This window comes from Sphaeramia orbicularis, chromosome 16 (genome assembly GCF_902148855.1).
Source record: "Sphaeramia orbicularis chromosome 16, fSphaOr1.1, whole genome shotgun sequence".
Classification (NCBI taxonomy): Eukaryota; Metazoa; Chordata; class Actinopteri; order Kurtiformes; family Apogonidae; genus Sphaeramia; species Sphaeramia orbicularis.
This window is the reverse complement of record NC_043972.1, coordinates 58,464,713-58,487,267: the sequence shown is the minus strand read 5'-3', so window position 1 is coordinate 58,487,267 and position 22,555 is coordinate 58,464,713. Positions and strand designations below refer to the sequence as shown.

The following is a 22,555-nucleotide window of genomic DNA, read 5'->3' as shown; positions in this document are numbered from 1 at the left end:
TTTTGGTCATTTTGTTAGTTTTCGTTAACGATAGTAACAGTGGGAAATACGTGGACCAATGAGGACACTGACCCTCTCATGGACATTTGGTCAGTGGTCACGTAGGACCTTCATGTTTGTTTTCGTCAACACCCACTGTCTCTGATTGACCCCGCCCACGGCTTTTCTGTCCAATGCCAGCGCAATTCGTCACATGCTTGTGTTTACAAATTTTGGTCCACTAGCAAAAAGTGCAATAACAATATGATCCGACCCAAACAAAAAAACCACAAAGTCCATATTCAATGTGAACCAAATAAACGGACCAAAGGACTGTCCAGGTGTGAATAGGCCACACCCCCTGCCTTTAAATGATTAATAATTTACTGTCACCATCTACAGTACTTAATTATGTGAAAAGACTCAGCGACTACTGTTGAACCTGTGTCTGACCTTTGACCTTCTGGTGATAATACATGAGAAAAAAATCCTGCTTCTGTGAAAAATGTAGGTTTAAGAGGCTTTTATTAAACCACTGTCACTTAAGACAGGTACTAGAAACAGTTTCACACAAAGAGGAAACCAGTCTGCACAAAAACAGCTGAGTTCAGTTCCAGATGGACGGAGCGTGGACTGTGGACGGGTGTGATGGACGGAGGAGTCCAAGGGTCAGCTCAGGTCTGGACAGAGCACATGTCAGCTTCTGAGATGGAAGGAGACCGTCCACCCTAACCCTAACCTTAACCTTTACCCTTACCTTAACCCTAACCCCTAACCCTGTTCCTAACCCTAACCCTTATCCATAACCCTAACCTTAACCTTTACCCTTACCTTAACTTAAACCCTATTCCTAACCCTTACCCTTATCCATAATGGAAACCTTAACCTTTACCCTTACCTTAACCCCAACCCTGTTCCTAACCCTAACCCTTATCCATAACCCTAACCTTAACCTTAACCCTTACCTTAACCCTAACCCCTTCCCTTAACCCTAACCCTTATCCATAACCCTAACCTTAACCCTTACCTTAACCCTAACCCCTTACCTTAACCCTAACCCTTATCCATAACCCTAACCTTAACCCTTACCTTAACCCTAACCCCTTCCCTTAACCCTAACCCTTATCCATACCCTTTCATTTTCAACATGTGAACCCTTGACTGTCTTACTACCTTAAAAGCCTACAGGCCTAAGGGGAGGGGCTTCCCCCAGAGGAGGTGTGTCTGGTGGGTGTGGCCCAGCAGAACAAAACCAGCGCAGCGTGTCTGTGTGTGCGCTTCTCCTTCCATACACCGCTGTGTGTGTGTGTGTGTCTGTGTGTATGTGTGTGTGTTTGTGGACCACAGACACAGTGGCTCTTCCATTCCTGCTGGACTCGGCGGATCTGTACTCCCTCTCCTCTCCCGGTTCCCCACACACTTCACACAGACTGTGTTCCGCCTCAGCTCGACCCTGACCATGACGGATACGGCCACCAACATGCGGCTGAAGCTGCCCGTCACCTGCCTCATCCTGGAGATCATCCTCATCATCCTGTTCGGCACGCTGGTCCAGTACGACTACGAGACCGACGCCAAGGAATGGCATGAGCACGTGCACAACAACTCACAGATTGAGAACGACTTCTACTACCGCTACCCAAGTAAGTGCCCCGTGGACTTCTGGGAGTTTAGGCTGAGGAACTGTAGAGGGGGTCAGGGGCATTTCACCATCTGATACACACCACAATTAAAACTGTAACTGTACTGCACACATCATTTCAGGTGTTGTTATAATATATTCTCAATCCTAAAGTAAGTGGTAAAACCTCAGACACAGAGTACAGTTGGTGTCGGCTGCTGCCTTATCAGTACAGACAGCTGCCTGTCAGCCAGCTCAGCCCATAAAAATAAAATAAAAAAACTAAGATATGACAAATGTTATTCTGTCACTGTGATTTATTTTTTAACCCACAAAGACCCAAACCTGATGTCTAACACCTGTCGATCCGCTAATCCAGGGTTCTGCAACCTTTAATGTCAGTCAGAGCCATTTTGCCCCCTCTTCCACTAAAAAAAAAAAAAAAAAAAATAGTCTGGAGCTGCAAAAAATAACATAACTTAAAAACTTTAACAAGTTTAATTTTTTTTTTAACATTTTATCTGTTAAAACCACTGAATACAACAAACAGAAGTGGAGTGTGGAATGGATTCTGGAGTATGATTACTCTAAAAGTACACAGTAAAAGAATTTCATAGTACTTGTGCTAATAGTATATGAAGTACTAATACCAAAAATACCAAATTCACGAAGTACTTATTGGACAAAATAATTTTATTCATCATTGAATTTAGTCTTAAAGCCTATTTTAGATGAAAAAACAAACACTTTTGGAGCTTGGAAGGGATTTTTGAGTATGATTACTCCAAAAGTACACAGGAAAAGTATTCCATAGTATTTGTGCTAATAGTATATGAAGTACTAATACCAAAAATACCAAATTCATGAGATATTTATTGGAAAAAATAATTTTATTCATCATTGAATTTAGTCTTAAAGCCTATTTTAGACGAAAAAACACACTTTTGGAGCTTGGAATAGATTCTGGAGTATGATTACTCTAAAAGTACACAGTAAAAGTATTTCATAGTATTTGTGCTAATAGTATATGAAGTACTAATACCAAAAATACCAAATTCACGAGGTCCTTTTTGGAAATTATAATTTTATTCATCATTGAATTTAGTCTTAAAGCCTATTTCAGATGAAAACAAACACTTTTGAAGCTTGGAAGGGGCTCTGGAGTATGATTACACCAAAAGTACACAGTAAAAGTAGTTCATAGTATTTGTGTTAATAGTATATGAAGTACTAATACCAAATATACCAAATTCATGAGGTACTTATTGGAAAAAATAATTTTGTTCATCTTTGAATTTAGTCTTAAAGCCTATTTCAGACAAAAAAAAAACAAAAAACACTTTTGTATGTTTGAAGGGAATCTGTTGTAGGATTACTCCAGAAGTACGCAGTACTCATACTCATACAGTCGCTCTATGAAAAGTATGGCTCTTTATGGAAATGGTTCTCTTCCAAACTCAACACTGCCTCCACAGTTCTCAGTTGTACTGCTCCATATTCTCTGTCTGGTTTCACATCCGCAAGCTCCCGCAAAACGGACAGAATTACATGAGTAATATACATGCAGCTCTTTTACCGTAATTGTCGAATGAGTAGCACACAAGAAAAATGCTAGCGGCTGGTTTGACGGCAGTAAAGGGAGGAGCCACTACAGGAGGAGGAAGAGACGCATGAGGCTCCGGAGCCACAGGTTGACCAGCCCTGCACTAATACTATCATCCATGTCAATAACTGGTGTCAAATACAGTTCGTCATCTTTTCATGGTCATTAGATATGACCATATTTGGACGTTCAGAGGCTCCATAGTTACCGTGGAAACACCGCCATCTTCTCCAACTTTGATTCACCAGTCAAACCCATGGAGTTGGATCAATGACAGTGGATGGACACACTGGGTTTATGATCAATAATAAATAAAATGAACAAAAATGAATAAAAAGAAAATGTACAAAATCCTCAATAATGTGCAAAAAAGACTAAAATGAGGTAAAAGGAAAATAAAAGAAAAAAAGAATAAAATTAGCAACAAAATAAACAAAAACAGCCAAATGAAATTAACAAAAATTAATAAAAAATGTACAAAATCCTCAATAATGTGCAAAAAAAGACTAAAATGAGCTAAAAAAAGAAAAAAAGAAAAAAAGACAAGAAAAAAAAGAATAAAATTAGCAAAAAAATAACAAAAACAGCCAAATGAAATAAACAGAAATGAATAAATCAACAAAATAATAAGTAACATGAACAAAATACACCACGAACTGAACAAAATTTCAGAAAAACACTTAAACCCATGGAGTCGGATCAGTGACAGTGGATGCACACACTGCGTTTATGATCAATAATAAATGAAATGAACAAAAATGAATAAAAAAATGTACAAAATACTCAATAATGTGCAAAAAAAGACTAAAATAAGGAAAAAAAGACTAAAATTTGCAACAAAATAAACAAAAACAGCAAAATGAAATGAACAAAAATGAATAAAAAATGTACAATATATTCAATAATGTGCAAAAAAAGACTAAAATGAGGTAAAAAAAAAAAAAAAAACAAGAAAGAAAGAAAAAAGAATACAATTAGCAACAAAAAACAGCCAAATGAAATGAACAAAAATGAATAAATCGACAAAATAATAAGTAACATGAACAAAATACACCACAAACTGAACAAAATTTCAGAAAAACTCCTCAACCCGTGGAGTCGGATCAGTGACAGTGGATGGACACTGGGTTTATGTTCAGTTAATGATGGATTGGACTGAAAAAGTCACTTTTTCCTCAGTTTTCTCTGTTTTTGATACAATAACCTTTGAATCAATTAACTTTTCATGAACATCTACATTGAATATAGGAAACAAAATATAGGAAAATACATAATTTGCTGTGAATAATGTAAAATATAGAGGATAATATTATGATAAATGATGATAAATCACTTAGGAAAGGTTTCAAATGCAGGAAACTGCCACAGAAGTAGCACTGGGTCTTTATGGGTTCAAATCAGAGGTCAAATTTCTACTCGTGTAAGAGGACTGTAGTGTTTTCAGCACTTCAGAACATGCAGACTCATTAAATAATCACAACAACTGGACAAATTTTTATTACAACTGTTGGGAAAATATTTCATCCTGTATAAATGAGCTCCAGACCTGTTAGCGCTGCTGCGTTCTAGTTTCCTAATTAGAGAAGTACGGTTCTTTCAGGTTCCCACTGATGTCTTCCAGTCCACTGCTGTCCCACACACACACACACACACACACACGCACGCACTCATACACACACGCGCACACACACACACGCACACACACACACACACACACACACGCACACACACACACACACACAAAGCTCTGTCATCATTATTTTCCTGATTCACATCAACTGACAAAGCACAAAGTTCCCGTCCGCCGATCCCTCACCACCTCAGTTCAGTCACAAATAAACACGTCACATTTAAGGTCTACTACTTGATGTGGTGCACGATTTCCATTCCACCTTAAATCTCTGTAGGTGATGTGTCTGAAGGCTAATATGTGTAAACAGGTCATAGACTGTCAGGTCAGTCTGAGCTGTTCATGATGGAAAAGTACGGTGGCCCAGAGGTCCAACAGGCCCAAAAATTATCCACTATAAGAAAAAAAAGAGAACAGACCAAAAATTATCCACTATAAGAAAAAAAAGAGAACAGACCAAAAAATTATCCACTATAAGAAAAAAAAGAGAACAGACCAAAAAATGATCCACTATAAGAAAAAAAAGAGAACAGCCTAAAAAATGATCCGCTATAAGAAAAAAAAGAAAACAGTTCAAAAAATTATCCACTATAAGAAAAAAAAGAGAACAGCCCAAAAATTATCCACTATAAGAAAAAAAAATCACTCATTATCTTTATTGTGTATGAAATAAACATCAGGTTGATCTGCTATTGGCTCAGAGCAGTGACATCATATCCTGTACATCCTGTGCATTCTGGTGTGTGTTTGTGTTTTGTTTTAATCATACTTACAGTCAATACGTGTGAGAAATGACGTATGGAAACAACAAAAGGCGGAGCTTAAAGCTGCGTATGACTGTTGTCACAGTTTTCGGTGGTGGTGTCCTCAGGGTCCTGAATCGGTCGGTCTGTCTGTGGTCACTCAGCTGAACCTCTGCCGTCTCGGTGAACGCTGTCGTAGTGTACTCCACCATAAACAGTCCGTGTGTTTACAAACAGAGCTGGAGGGTCACTCGGACATTTTTGGAAATTTGTCGCGGCGTGCACTGTGGGAGGCGGAGCCTCATGCAGCTGCTTTTGCTTGGTTGACATGTTTGTTGTTGCTGCTACTGCGGCTGCGTGAATGTCCGCCCTCCACAATGCATGTAGCAACAAATTTCCAAATTTGTCCGAGTGACCTGACAGTTGGATTCATGATGCTTAAGCTGTGACTGGGGTCTGACAGATCTGAAGAAACACTGGTGACAAAAGTCGTACGCAGCTTTAAATAGTATCTGTCCTTGTAATGAGTTTCTGAGACAAAGAATCAACATCGATAAAAACATCTGTGTTTTCTGTGACTCTGACACTGACTCTGACACTTTAGAACAGGGGTGTCAAACCCAGATCCTCAAGGGCCGGTATCCTGCATGTTTTAGATGTTTCCCTCTTCCAACACACCTGATTCAAATGATCAGCCTATCATCCAACTCTGCAGAAGCCTGATAACGACCGTCAGGTGTGCTGGAAGAGGGACACATCTAAAACATGCAGGATACCGGCCCTCGAGGACCGGAGTGTGACACCTGTGCTTTAGAACAACTTGTTTTTAAACTGCACTTATACCAGAGTGTTTTGGGAAGCATTTCAACTAGAGCCCGACTGATATGGGATCTTTGGGACCGATACCAATATTGGGGGCGAAAAAAAAGCTGATATCTGATATATCGGCCAATAACCGATATATTGGCCAATATATGAAATAAGAGCATTGATATACAAGGATATATACTGTACATGGACATAATATCTCATGCCCCGTTTCCACTGCGTGGTATCGGCTCGACTCGACTCGACTCGGCTCAGCCTTTCTGCGTTTCCATTACAAAAAAGGACCTGTCATCTGGTACTGGTACTAGTTTTTTGGTACCGGTAGCGATACTGAACCGTGACATACAACACTGCAGACCACTGATTGGTCAGACAGTTTTCTCTGTGATCCGCCGTTTTACAAAAAACAGATGCAGGAGTGGACAGTAAATACAGCGGTACATTAATCCACATGATAACAGCCCAAAACTACACCATGGTCGGTCGAGGAGATTCAGTCTTTGGTGGCCGACGGAAAAATTCAGACGAGACAACACGCAACAAGTGAGTTTTCAGCAACTCTGAACAGACGACACGGAAGTAACACACCACATCGCTATGACGACCAGGTACTGTAAAGTCGATAGTATCCTGTAATGGAAACGGTCTGCAGGAATACTGATTCAAGCCGAGCCGAGTCGAGCCGGTTCCACATAGTGGGAACGCAGCATTATAATACCCAAAATATGATTCAACACAAAGAAGCAGAAGACTACTAAATTCAAATAAGGAACTTTAATTAGTAACACTGCCAACATAAACCTGCTGTTCAGGTTCACATCAGAGTTTCAAACATGAACTCACTTGTTTTATTAGCACGTTGACCCGTGTGGATCCACAGGTTCTAGACGTGGGCGTTTTTATGCAGATGCATGCTGTACCACATTTGTCCAGCAGTCACCACCAAAGTCTTCTGGACATAGGAACGGGATTATAAGGATATTGAATTAAAAATGACTAATATCTGACAAAATATTGGTCCTATTAACTTACTGTTTTCACTAGTCTGTTCAGAAGGATGACAAACTGCAGCAGTCAGCTGTGTACGGAGTTAGTGTGATGACTGAGACACACACACACACACACACACATACACACACATACACAGAGGTCACTTGGCTTTTATAACCTAGATCACAAGTGTTAAACGTGTGGCCCGGGGGCCAAAACCGACCCACCAAAGGCTCCAATCTGGCCCGTGGGATGAATTTGTGAAATGCAAAACTTACACTGAAGATATAAACGATCAAGGAAGTTCAAATTATTTTAGGTCAGTTCCATCTAAAAATGGGTCAGAGCAGTAGAACACTATCAGAATAACCTATAAATAATGAAAACTGCCATTTTTTCTTTTTGTTTTAGTGTAAAAAAAAAAAAATCATTTGCACAAAAATGTACATTTACAGACTAACCTTTTACAAAAAAGTGAATAACCTGAACAAATTTGAACAACCTGAAATGTCTTAATAGAAGTATATGGAATTTTAATAATAAACTGTCTGTTATTAAATGTTTTGTGTATTTGTAGATCCACTGTGATCTGTACCTTGTGATGCACATGTATAAATGATAAACTCAGACGTAATATTGTTAAAATTGCACTTATTTTTCTTAAGAAGTTTATATTTGTTCATATTTGTTCATGTTATGTTCAAGTACAATTCGTAGATGTAAACATTTTCATTATGGATTCTTACTTTTTTCACTCAAAAACACAGAAAAAACTTTGGAGTTGACATTCTTCATAAGTTCTTATTATTTATATTATTTTACTGGTCCCGCCCACTGTAGATCATATTAGGCTGAATGTGGAACTGAACTAACATGAGTTTGACAGCCCTGATCCAGATCCTTTGCTGTATGAAGCAAGGTTATTATCGTTAACGAAAACTAACGAAATGATGAAAACTAGAATTGTAAAAACATTTTCGTTAACTGAAATAAATAAAAACTATAACTAAAAAAATGATAACTAACTGAAACTGTATTGTGTGTTTACAAAACTAAGTAAAACAGATAAGAATTATGGATAAACTTCCCTTTGTTTTCATCTCGAAGCAATTTATTTCACTCTAGCAATTTTAGCTAGCGGCACCATACGACACTTGTCGTCACTTGTGGTTTCCAGTGGTCTTCTGGTCCCCACTCTACCTGGAAACATGGAGACTAAAGTTGGGAGAAAGCAGCAGAGTCCTGTCTGGGATTTATTTGAATACGACGACAGAGAAGAAGAGAAAACATAAAAAATAACTCCCTAAAACTAAACTAAAATTAAGCATTTAGAAAAAAACGAAAACTATTAAAAACTAGCAAACCTGCTCTAAAAATGAATTCAAACTAACTGAATTAGAGAAAAAAAGTCAAAACTAAATAAAACTAACTATAATGAAAAATCCAAAACTATTAGAATCTTGATTGGAATTGAGAAAACTGTTGTTTCTTTTCTTTTCCCATTTTGCCGTAGGTAGATCTTTTTCAATGACTCAGAAAATTTTGCTTTTCTGAGTTTTCCCACAAGACCCATGAAACTAAAGCCTCAGTCACAAATGCTGTTACGAACGGCTACAAACACAATGCAAACGATTTATGGACCATTTTGTACGACCTTTTCAAAGCGGACTTATAAGAGTGGAGAGTTCGTGGGCCGTTCCTGCGTTCGTAGTCTGGTGGATGATCTTGTCCAAGGTTTTCCATGAACACACTACGAAGTCCACTTTCGTAGGGCGCTAAACGAATGCCTTAGATACAATACATGACGTTCGTGGATCAGGAGGTCATTCCAGAACCCACATGTTCCTGCAGAGGCTGCAAGTAGATCACAAGAACACATCACATCGTTATTAGAGGTTGTTATTAGCATTTAGAAAAAAACAAAAAGTAACAAAAACTAGCAAATCTGCTCTAAAAATGAATTAAAACTAACTTAATTAGAGAAAAAAAAAGTCAAAACTAAATAAAACTAAACTATAATGAAAAATCCAAAACTAGTAGAACCTTAGTGTGAAGGCAGTGAAAAGTCTTCAGTGAATCTGTGGAACACAAACCCTCGTCTCTGGAAGTAAAGGTCCACTGGATGAAACACAAGATCACCGTCTGATTTCACAGATTTGTCCTGTCTTCATGCCTGAGACAAAGTGTAGACTAAACAGACGTGTCCACACCTGTGGGCAGAGACACACTCACATGAGGGACGCTGTCTCCTGCACACAGGCTTTAGTTCAGGCAGGTGGACGTCTGCAGGATAAGGATAAGGATGGTATGTAAATCCACAGATACTGTATGTCCACACGGCGCCGTTATGCAACAGATCAGCTGAAGGTCAAGCAGGTAGTCTGGTGATGAAGGATAAGATCTGACCTTCGACCTTTCCCGTGACAGGATCTGGTGAAGTGTCCTGAAGGAAAATACCTCTGGAGGTTTTTACGTCATAGGTTTAAAGTTTGACCTGACAGACAGTCACTTCCTCTTGTATTTACTTATGTATATATATCTTTTTTTTTCAACCTTTATTGAAGCGACACCAAGTGACAAAGAGATTTATGTACAGTATTATTCAATATTTACATTACATCATCATAATGTGGGATGGGAGGGGGGGGGGGTTAAGATATATAGCATGTCATATACAAAAGAAACATGTCAGTCAGTAATAAAAGCCAATGTCCTGTCCTGGTTGTGTAAATGTTCTGTGTGTGGTGGAGTGTGTAAGATGTGTATGTGGTGTGACTGTTGAGATGTGGACTTCTCAAGAAAAATTAAATAAATAAATAAATAAATAAAAATACAATAAAATACAACAAAAAAGGGGAAAAAATATACACATATATAGTTTTTTTTTTGCTATAGTATTTTACTGATATATGACACTATATTATAACCCTACTATATTTTGCTACTTATATTTATTATTTATTTTTGTTACTTACTTATATTTCTTTAAATTCTCTACAAACAGACACATCACTAATGCCCTGCATCATACACAACCCAGAAAAGAAAAGTCTCCAAATGGTTGAATGGTGAATCACATGCTTCAGTTGGAACCAAGGTTATTATCGTTAACGAAAACTAACGAAATGACGAAAACTCAAATTGTAAAAACATTTTTGTTAACTGAAATAAATAAAAACTATAATTAAAATAAAAGATAACCAACTGAAACTGTATTGTGTGCTTACAAAAAAATCTGTAATTTAACAGAATTTTTACTGTTTATTTTACAGATTTTTCCTGTATTTTTAAGATGCAGGAAAATATCAATGAAATGAAAAAAACAGACTGTGATTTTACATGTCAAATGTAAAATAACATGAAAAAACTGTAACTGTGACTAACTAAAAAATTTCAATTTTTTTTAAAAGAATGTTTTTTTTCCACAGAAAAATACAGTTAAAATGCATTTGCAAATGTATGCATTTCACAAATATTTATTTTCTATTTCTGAGATTAAACTGTTAATTTAAAGTTTAATACTGTAAAAAAAAAAAAATAAAATAAAAAGAGATAAAATTACTGACAATTAACTGTTAAAGAAGTATTTGTTCTGTAATTTGAACCAGACTTGTTTGTTAATTGACAAATATCTTGTGTAATTACAGGAGGTTTCACAACAAAAATGTTGAATAAATGTATTTTTGTGAATGTATAACATGTATAAGCACTGATAAACTGTCCAAATACAGTTTTTATCAGTGGATTGGACAACTGAGTCTCATTGAAAATTATACATATATAATATATTATAATATATATGTTATAATATAACATATATATATATATATATATATATATATATATATATATATATATATATATATATATATATATATATATATATATATATATATGTAGGTAATTGGATTGTTTTAATACATGTAAATATTCTTTATTGAACATTAAAAAGTCAAAAAAATATGCAAAACCTCATGTAAAGTTAGGGCAAAATACTGTATTTTAATTATGGAAAATTACCATATTTTTATGAGATGGTTATTTTCTGTTATTTAACAGTATTTTTTTGGCACACCTGCAGCCGGAATAATACTGTTTTTTTCACTTTTTTTTTTTTTTTTACAGTGTACATGAATAAAAATTTATATCAAATACAAAATAGTATTTTATAGTTTTATAAAATACTACGAACTATAGTATTTTTTTTTTATTTATTTTTTAATCTGATTAGGGTTAAGTGATGCATCAGCCCCAAACACAGACAATCTAACAAAAATAAATAAACACATATTTGGAGTGCCTTTCATGACTACACACATCCAGGGCTTAAGTAACATCACAATATTTATTTCTGTCCAGAATTGCTTACACTTGTTTTGTTTGGATAATGGGAGGGTCTTCACCAGAACAACCCAAAGATCATCAGGAGGTGAACACAGAACCCAGACAAACAGAAGCAGGTCATCAGGCAGTTTCCTCCCAGTGTGGAAGAATGAGCCCAGACCTCAGCAGAACAGGAGTCCGTACAGAACACACATCCCATGTTCTGTCCCAACTACTACTGTACCTTCAAAACAACAAAGATGAGGATCTGAGCCCGAATGAGCCCAGAACCAAAAGGCCCCGAAGTCACTTTAAAATGATTCAAAATGTACGTTAAGTTTTTACTTTGTCTGAAGTCCATGTTCAGAGCCAGGTAAATGTGTCCATAGGTGACCTGGTTCTGATCTGTTCCACACAGTCTGAACAGCACTATCTGACCCAGACCACGTTCATATGTGGTCCTAAATCTGACCCAGACCATGTTCATATGGGGTCCTAAATCTGACCCAGACCACGTTCATATGTGGTCCTAAATCTGACCCAGACCACGTTCATATGTGGTCCTAAATCTGACCCAGACCACGTTCATATGTGGTCCTAAATCTGACCCAGACCATGTTCATATGTGGTCCTAAATCTGACCCAGACCACGTTCATATGTGGTCCTAAATCTGACCCAGACCACGTTCATATGTGGTCCTAAATCTGACCCAGACCACGTTCCTATGTGGTCCTAAATCTGACCCAGACCACGTTCATATGTGGTCCTAAATCTGACCCAGACCACGTTCATATGGGGTCCTAAATCTGACCCAGACCACGTTCATATGTGGTCCTAAATCTGACCCAGACCACGTTCATATGTGGTCCTAAATCTGACCCAGACCACGTTCATATGTGGTCCTAAATCTGACCCAGACCACGTTCATATGTGGTCCTAAATCTGACCCAGACCACGTTCATATGTGGTCCTAAATCTGACCCAGACCACGTTCATATGTGGTCCTAAATCTGACCCAGACCACGTTCATATGTGGTCCTAAATCTGACCCAGACCAGCTGGGACGTTTGTCGCATTTCAATGACGTAAAGGTCGGATAAATGCGACCTGGACGTTCAGATTGAAGTCCAATTGGAAAATATCAGATCTGGGTCAGATTTAGGAGCACATATGAAAGTGGTCTGACCCAGACCACTTTCATTTATCTGACCTTTCCGTCATTGAAATGCGACAAACGTCCCAGTTGTTGGTTGGAGCGGAGGAAAACCATATTTCCTTCCGTAAACACAGTGTGTGTCTGTGTGGTCTGGTATTCCATCAGGACTTCTCCAGTGCATGTGGGTCACTTCAGGACCTCTTTAGTGCATGTGGGTCACTTCAGGACCTCTTTAGTGCATGTGGGTCACTTCAGGACCTCTTTAGTGCATGTGGGTCACTTCAGGGTCACATTCAGTTCAGACTCAAAATTGATAGAAGTCGCACTTAATGTGAAATATGAACAAATACACAAAAACATCTGATTTCACCAAAAAATCCGAATTGTGCATTCAGAGCTGCTGTGGGCGGAGCCTCAGAGTAACATGGATGGAGTAGAGTTTAGGAGTCTGCCACTGGGGGGAGATTCATGAACTGGGCTGAAATTTGAATTGTTCTTGTGTTTTCTTTCCTGTTACTCTCTCTCTCTCTCTCTCTCTCTCTCTCTCTCTCTCTCTCTCTCTCTATATATATATATATATATATATATATATATATATATATATATATATATATATATGTATAAATGTGTTTGTGTTTGTGTGTGTGTGTGTGTGTGTGTACACATTTTACAGGAGTTCAGGTGAGCAAAGTGAAATAAGCTAATGAAGACGGTCGACTCACTAAATAAAACAAATAATAAAAAATACAATAAAAATAACGTCTCCAGCTCTGTCTGACAGAAAACATGACGTTTCTACATTTCCATAGTTCTGGTCCCAGAGTGCATTCACACACTGTCATTGGACGGTGTCCCGTGTCCCTGAACGCCTCTGTATCTATGTGGGCCAATATGTCAATGAGGACACTGGCACCACCTAGGCCCGTCCATGCCAGGTTTTCGTTTCCATGGTGACAGCTCCTGTGGCACAGTTTAGTATTGTGTGGGTTAGTTTGAACAAATACGGACACTTGTGAAGCAGTCCCTGTGGTCTGTGGGGACGAAAAAGAGTAGAAAAGTAAAAGAGAGTAGGAAAAAAACATCAGATGAAAATTCAGCAAATTCACAAATAAGCTGTGAAAGTTTCAGAAATCAGTTTTACTGAAGCTCAGACATAATAATAAAGGATTATTCTGAAAATACACAATAATAAAATGACTTTCAACTCAATTAGCCTGTTAGGGTGAGGTTTGTAGAGTTATAAGGTTAGAGACAGGGTCAGGGTCAGGGTTCGGGTTAGGGGGTCAGGGTCAGGGTTCGGGTTCGGGTTAAACCAGACAGCCGGTTTGGTTGTTTGGGAAAGTACATTTTTAGAAACGTGTTTAACTCTTACTAAACATTTTTTTCTCGTTTGATTCTGTAATCAGTTCAGTTAGACTTCTCTAATTAGAATCAAAATGAGAGACACACCAATTAAAAGTCTGAACTGATGAACAGTCTGGAGTCCTCACTAATGTCCTCTAATTAGGTGAACTGAGAGGTCAGACTGTAGGACACACTGGACTGGACTGGACTGGACTGGACTGGACTGAAGTGAACTGAACTGAACTGGACTGAACTGAACTGAACTGAAGTGGACTGAACTGGACTAAACTGGACTGAACTGGACTGAACTGGACTAAACTGGACTGAACTGGACTGGACTGGACTGAACTGAACTGAACTGAAGTGGACTGAACTGGACTAAACTGGACTGAACTGGACTGAACTGGACTAAACTGGACTGAACTGAACTGGACTGGACTGGACTGGACTGAGCTGAGGGGCGGGTCCAGCTGTTCTCCTCTGTCATTGGTTGGTGCTCCCTCCTCATTCCCTCCTACCTGTGCAGGTTTCCAGGACGTCCACACCATGATCTTCATTGGCTTTGGGTTCCTCATGACCTTCCTGCAGCGTTACGGTTTCAGCAGCGTGGGCTTCAACTTCCTGATCGCGGCCTTCGCCCTGCAGTGGGCCACACTCATGCAAGGCTTTTTCCACGGAATGCACGGAGGCAAGATCCACATCGGAGTGGAGAGGTGGGTGCTACACGTAAATGTCAAACTGTTCATACCTGGACATGACACTAGACTCAGTAGAAACAGATGGTCTCAGACTAAACAGACTGATAATATAACGACCAGGATGGAAAAGTGGTGATTCCGTCCTTAGTACTGTCAGTGTTGGATTACTGTCCAGCAGTCTGGTCAAATACAACACTAGAAAATATTCAAAAGTTGGAAACTGCACACAATAGAGACGCTCGTACTGCAGTGTGGCTACAGAACAAATGTTACTGAGATGCAGAACCACTTGAACTGGCTATCTGTTAAAAAAAGATGACTTTATTACCTCTGCCAAGGAGGTTATGGTTTTAGTTATGGTCTGTCTGTCTGTCTGTCTGTCTGTGTGCAAGATAACTCAAAAAGTTATGGACAGATTTGGATGAAAATTTCAGGAAATGTTGATACTGGCACAAGGAACAAATGATTAAGTTTTGGTGATGATCAGGGGTGGAGGTGGGGGGGCACTGATCTGCCTTGGCGGAGGTCTGCACTCTACAAGTGCTTTTCTAGAAAAGAGACAGCGCAGACCTCCACCAAGGCAGATCAGTGCCCCCCCACCCCTGATCACCACCTAAACTTCATCATTTGTTCCTTGTGCCAGTATCAACATTTCCTGAAATTTCCATCCACATCCAGGACACTCATCTGCCTTGGCGGAGGTCTGCGCTCTCTGTGTGCTTCTAGTTCATTACAGGTTTTCTTTAGAAATATTATATGAACAAAAAAACATCCATCTTGTACAAAAGTGTTTGTTTTAGTTCAGATAGACATAGCAATACAACCAGGCAGGCGACCAGAGGTAATTGTACACCACCCAAATCAAGAACAAATGCAATGAAAAGAATGGTAATAAACAGAGCTATGCAAGAATGGAACAAACTACAGGAACACATCACACAAAAAAAAAATGTAAAATGAAATTTAAGAAATCAGTAAAGAAACATCTGTTGACCATAAATGATTGATACCTGGGTTAATTGAATATATGTACTGTATATACTGTACCGCTGCTGACCTGAAGGAGCTGTCGTGTCTGTATTTTTGTCTGTTGTTTATTTTATTTATTTTTTTTTTTTGTATGTTATGTAGTTTGTGAAAATTGATTTTGTATGATTATATTGTATGTTATTCGCATTGACAAGTTGTAAAGATTATTGTAAGGACCCCAGGAAGAACAGCTGCAGCTATGGTACAGCGAATGGGGATCCTAAAGAAAGAAAGAAAGTACTACAAAGTGTCCTGTGGAACGTATGGACACGACAGTCCCACGTTCCTGGTGGTTTTTCACTGGTATAAACTAACTGTCACTGTTTCCTTCAGTATGATCAACGCTGACTTCTGCACTGGGTCTGTGCTGATTTCGTTTGGAGCGGTTCTGGGTAAAACCAGCCCAGTCCAGCTGCTCATCATGGCCATGTTCGAGGTCACCCTGTTCGCTGTCAACGAGTTCATCCTACTGAGCGCTCTGGGGGTAACACACTGGATTTTATTCAACTTTTAATAGAAGCTATTGCTGATAGAACTAGGGCTGTAAGAAAATATCGGTTCTGCAATATATTGCGATATTTCATTTCACAATATTGTATCGATATTAAAAAAATACTGTATCGATATTTTTAGGTATTTATTCAAACGCAGATATTGTGGAGGTTCATTTTTGTTTTTTGTTTGTTTTTTTTATACTTTATTTATTCTTATTTAACACTCTTTTATTAAATAATGTTAGTTCCTTTGTTGGGATTGAACTAAAATAATGTTCTGATGTTAGTTCTGAACTAATAGAATATGAACATTTGAACAGGATCTGAAACTGGAATGTCTGTAAAACAGAATTTAAGTTTTATCGCAGGAACATTTTGTGATATAACATTAGATCCTGTTCTGATCAAATAAAAATATGTTTCGTATTTGTGCAAATTTCTGGTGTAATTAAATTTTTCAAGGAAATAATCATTAAAAAAAGAAACAAACAAAAAAAATTGCCTTTTTAACAGTATCATGATATATTGTGATATATCGTATCGTGATCCTAGTATTGTGATTTGTATCGTATCGCCAGATTCTTGCCGATACACAGCCCCAGTTAGAACTTTAACCCATAGAGACCCAAATAGCCACTGGTGACACAACCCATCTACACATATAAACTCATTAATACCTGTTCATCCACTAATCCTATCAATACATGTCAATAATTGGACGTTCACAGGTTCTGTAGTTACCATGGAAACACCATCATCTTCTAAAACATTGATTCACATCAACATCTACATGATCTGTGAATGAAATGAAGGAAAATACCTGATTTACACCAAGAAAATGCAAAATACACAGGATAATATTGTATACACAGTATAAAAAATGGTGATAAATCAGTTCAGATTGGTAGAAATAAAGAAAAATTCATTTGGAAACTGCCCTAAAAATAATACTGGGTCTTTATGGGTTAATGTTTTCCAGGAGTAGTTAGAGTTGTACCATGCCCCTCACCACAATTTATGATTTTTATGATGTTTTGGTACTTTTCTTCTTTTTTTTTTTTTTTTTTTTTTTTTTTTTTTTGATTTCAGGCGAGGGACGCTGGAGGCTCCATGACTATCCACACGTTCGGTGCCTACTTTGGCCTGATGGTGGCACGAGTCCTCTACCGACCAAACCTGGACAAGAGCAAACACAGAAACTGCTCCGTCTACCACTCGGACCTGTTTGCTATGATAGGTAATCATTTTCAGCAGTACACTGTAAAAAACAGCTGTAATTTAACAGAATTTTCACTGTTTATTTTACAGATTTTTCCTGTATTTTTAAGATACAGGAAAATATCAGTGAGATTCCAAAAAATATATTGTGATTTTACATGTCAAATGTAAAACAAACACGAAAGGACTGTAACTGTGAATAACCATAAAACTGAAAATTTTTATGAGAAATTTTTTCTTTTTTCACAGAAAAATACAGTTAAAATACATTTGCAAATCTATCATAATTTCACAAATATTTCTTTTCTATTTATGAGATTAAACTGTTAATTTAAAGTTTAATACTGTAAAAAAAAAATGAAACAAGATAAAATTACTGACAATTAACTGTAAAAGAAGTATTTGTTCTGTCAGTTGAACCAGACTTGTTTGTTAATTGACAAATATCTTGTGTAATTACAGGAGGTTTCACAACAAAAATGTTGAATAAATGTATTTTTGTGAATGTATAACATGTATAAGCACTGATAAACTGTCCAAATACAGTTTTTATCAGTGGATTGGACAACTGAGTCTCACTGAAAATTATTTATATATTTATTTATAGGTAATTTGATTGTTTTGATACATATAAATATTCTTTATTAAACCTTAAAAAGTAAATAAAAAAAAAAAAAAAAAAAAAAAAAAAAAAAAGCAAAATCTCATGTAAAGTTAGGGCAAAAAACTGTATTTTAATTATGGAGAATTACCGTATTTTTATGAGATGGTTATTTTCCGTTATTTAACAGTATTTTTTCAGCACCCCTGCTGCCGGAATAATACTGTTTTTTTATGTTGTTTTTTTTTACAGTGTAGATTTCTTTTTTTCATCTTTTTCTTTTCATCTTAACTGTGACTGTACAACACAACAACCCCAGAGGTTCCTCAAACGTCTTTTTGAAGCAGTTTTAAAAGGAAGTCAGTCCTCACATTCATCTGTGTTCTAGTGATGGGCGATTCACAAATGAATCGTTCAAAAGAATTGATTCATTTAAGTGAATCGATTCGTGAATGCAACTGAATTGTTTCAGCAGCACTATGCTAATATTTTGTTTATTGTCACATAAACTAGTCAGAATCACTCCTTCAGTTGGAGGTGGAAGTGCTATGTGACGCATCGCACAGCAGGTCGTCTCCACGGCAACATCTTTGATTGTATCGCGAGGCAAGTCGCTGGCGACAGACGGACTGATCCGAAGTAGTGAACCATTGGCCAAGTAGGGCCAAGTCACTGAATAGATTCTGAAATGTTTGCAAATTTCTGACTCACTAAATCATTCACGAATTGATGAATTATTCACAAATCGATGACTCGCTGAACTGCTTCGCAAATTGCTGAGTTTATTGAATCGCTGAACGAGACTAAATCCCCCTACGGCAGGGCTCTCAAACTCATGTTCTGTCAGGTTCCACATTCAGCCTGATTTAATCTGAAGTGGGCCGGACCAGTAAAAGAATACATAATAACCTAGAAATAATGACAACTCCAAATGTTTGTCTTTGTTTTAGTGCAAATTTAAAAAAAAAAAACAAATTATGAAAATACTTATTTTTATAAACTATCCAAACAAAAAACATGTGAATAACCTGAAAAAACTGAAATTTCTTAAGAAAACTAAGTGCAATTTTAACAATATTCTGCCTCATCTTATCATTAGTCCATGTGCATTCTGGGTCAGATCTACAAAGACACTAAACACTGAGGAACAGGAAGAAAAGAGTTCAAACTGGACTGAATTTAATACAGACATTTCAGGTTGTTCATTTTTGTTCAGGTTAGTCACATTTTATTGTCACAGGAGAGTTTGTAAATGTCAATATTTTCATAATTTAATGTTATTTTTGCACTAAAACAAAGACAAATATTTTAAGTTGTCATTCTTTTTTGTGGGTTCTTCTGCTGTTCTTATTTGACTGTAGATCAGACTGGTCTGTATGTGGAACCTGAACTAAAATGAGTTCCACAGCCTGGACTGTGGAATTTTTACACTTTGTAAATTCATCCCAGATTCATCCGGGCCGGATTGGAACCTTTAGTGGACCGCATCAAATGAATTCAAACACACACAGAAACACAGATGTTTTAAGAAACATAAAGTAGAGATAGATAGATAGATAGATAGATAGATAGATAGATAGATAGATAGATAGATAGATAGATAGATAGATAGATAGATAGATAGATAGATAGATAGATAGATAGATAGATAGATAGATAGATAGATAGATAGATAGATAGATAGATAGAACGAACAGACACATATTCAGGGTCAGACCTGGTGCTTCTCCTCGTCAGGTCGTGTAGTGGATCAAACATACACTTGGTAATTTAACACCACCAGTTCGTGACCATTGGCTGATTTTTTTTTTTTTTTTTTTTTTTTTTATTGGTGAATCAAATGAATCGATTTGGAATTGATTTACAACAGATGAATGAACCAAAAGAATCGAGTTAGTAAAAAGAATCAGACTTCCCATCACTACTGTGTTCAGATGTCCAGCTCTATAACAGATGAGCTCACTGATGCTACAAAAAACAGTTCCAGTGTTTTTATTGTTTTGTTTGTGTTCCAGTTGGTGACAAATGTATGTGGATGAGTATTTATAGAACTGTTGTGAATCAGACTAGTCTTTAAAAAGGTGTTCATAAATAAATAAGTCTTAAAGGTAGGTTTATGAATCAGTCTGTTTTCGGTGATGACCACATGGATACACTGGGTTTTCCTGACAAACATCTGCTGTAGTTTGGACTGAACAGTTGCACTGTACGTAGAACTGAGCTCCGTACGCTAACGTTAGCTTGAATTCTGTACTGTATTATATAGTTTGTCAGCTCCGCTCCTAATCTGTCCAGCACCGTGTTTACACATGACACAGCTTTAACACATCAGGTACATGTAATGAACATGTGAACGTCCTTGGATTGTTTGGCTGTGTTTAATTAAACTGACACTAGTGGCTTTTCCATCGGACATCTGAGCTAAACTTTACCTATATTTACTAAATGTTGAAAAAACAGAAGTGTGTAATGTTGGTTTTTCCATTCAAGCCCAAATGTGCTGATTCGTTTCTTTCTCGTGGTAGATGTCAGTGTCAGTCCTTCATAAACATGAACATAAATCTGTGTTGGTTTGAATCTAGAATGCTGGTTCCTCCTCTGTCTCCTTCTAGGTTCTAAACTGATGTGGTTACGTGGTGTGTCTGCACCAGAGGTGTTTCTGTCAGACTGCAGTGGAAGCTCAGCTTCCTCTAAAATTATGAAAACTAAATGCTCAAATCTGTTCGGTTGTGTTGACGTTTCATTGACTCCAAATGTGTTGGAACGCGTTCATCTCTCAGACCAGTTGGTTCAGAATCAGTTTGATCCCAGATCAGTGGACTGGATGTTGTTCACTTCTCCTCCATTCTCGTGTCTGTGTTTTCTCCTCCATCTCTGCTCAGTGCATTTGTCCGTAGACGCTCAGCGTCCATGCACTTCAATGGGACTGAGTGGAACTGCTGGAAACTGACTCTAAACTGGACGCTCATTGGATAAATGACACCATGTTGTCCCACCCCCAGACGCTCGGCGTCTCTGGGAGTGAACGGAGCTGTGGGCGGAGCTCAGCCGGGCTGGACACTGAGCTTCCACGTGCTGATTGGAGGATGGGTCCAAAGGCTGAATCCTGTTTGATTGACAGCTGTTTTCAGATCTGCTCCTTCACTGACACAGTTCAGTTTAATACCGTCACACATTTTGCTGTGAAATCACAGAAACCAAATGAACTGTTCATTTCTCGCACTGTAAATAAAACACAGTCATTGTACTTCCTTGTTTCAATTTAACATGATTTCAACGTTTTCTTGTTTCAGTTCCATAATTTAATCATTTCTTGTTCAGTTTAATATCATTTTGTAGATAGTTAAATCAGTCCTACTGTTGGCTAGGTTGGAGTGAACTATCCAGTCCCTGGAAAAGACGCCGACTGTGTACGAGAAGGTCCCTGAGCATTTTCTTAAAAAGGAACGGAGGGATGAATTTATGTTTAAATAACTTGACAATTTTTTAAATGTAAGCCGACAATGAGCTTCTCCTGTCTGAAAGACCAGCAGCCGCCACTGATAAACATACACGTTTGGGTTCAACTCTTCTTCTTCTCTTGTTCTAACATCCATCAACATCATTTTTTTTTTTTTTAATTCATGTGACTCTAGGTCTTTCCATTAGAGTTTTGTGCGATAAACTAATTCCACTACACCCAAAAAATAATCTCTTGTAAGTGCAAAAACTTTTCATCAAAAAACGAGAGTTTTGGCAAAATTGTTGTTTTTTTTTTTCATTTGGCAAATTTTTATGCACAAGTTATATTCAAGCAATTTGAGGGATAATGGTGTCCATAAAAAAAGAAACTAAACCAAAACTGAGACTTTATCCATTTAATACATAGAGTTTAGAAACTGTTAAGAGGAAAAAAAAAAAAGAAAAAGTCTTGTATTTAGCTCTATTAATTTGACGTAATAACCCAAATGACTGGTGTGTGAATGTTTTTGGCGTTGCTCAGGTACCATTTACCTGTGGATGTTCTGGCCCAGCTTCAACTCCGCCATCACCGCTCACGGAGACGACCAGCACCGGACGGCCCTGAACACCTACTACTCCCTGGCAGCCTGCACGCTGTCCACCTACGCCTTCTCCGCCCTCACAGCGCATGACGGCAAACTGGACATGGTAACGCAATAGTGACCTGATTTACAAGGACTGATTAAAGATAGTGGAGGAAAATACTGGGTTGTGCAGTTCCTGAAACATCAATCAATCCATCAGTCAAATTTTATTTATTTAACACCAAATCATAACAAAAATTATCTCATGACTA

The 22,555-nt window shown here is 37.7% G+C and overlaps 1 protein-coding gene across 1 annotated transcript in view; it reads left to right on the top strand.

Moving 5' to 3' along the window:
* Positions 1–1,251: 1,251 nt before the first annotated feature.
* LOC115435083 (ammonium transporter Rh type B) overlaps positions 1,252–22,555 on the top strand; it is a 39,079-nt gene continuing 17,775 nt past the window's right edge. The window contains exons 1-5 of the mRNA XM_030157273.1: positions 1,252–1,622; positions 14,745–14,931; positions 16,279–16,429; positions 17,529–17,676; positions 22,241–22,407. Of these exons, the coding sequence (XP_030013133.1) occupies positions 1,439–1,622; positions 14,745–14,931; positions 16,279–16,429; positions 17,529–17,676; positions 22,241–22,407 (837 nt within the window). The 5' untranslated portion in view covers positions 1,252–1,438. The remainder of the gene's footprint in view (positions 1,623–14,744; positions 14,932–16,278; positions 16,430–17,528; positions 17,677–22,240; positions 22,408–22,555) is intronic.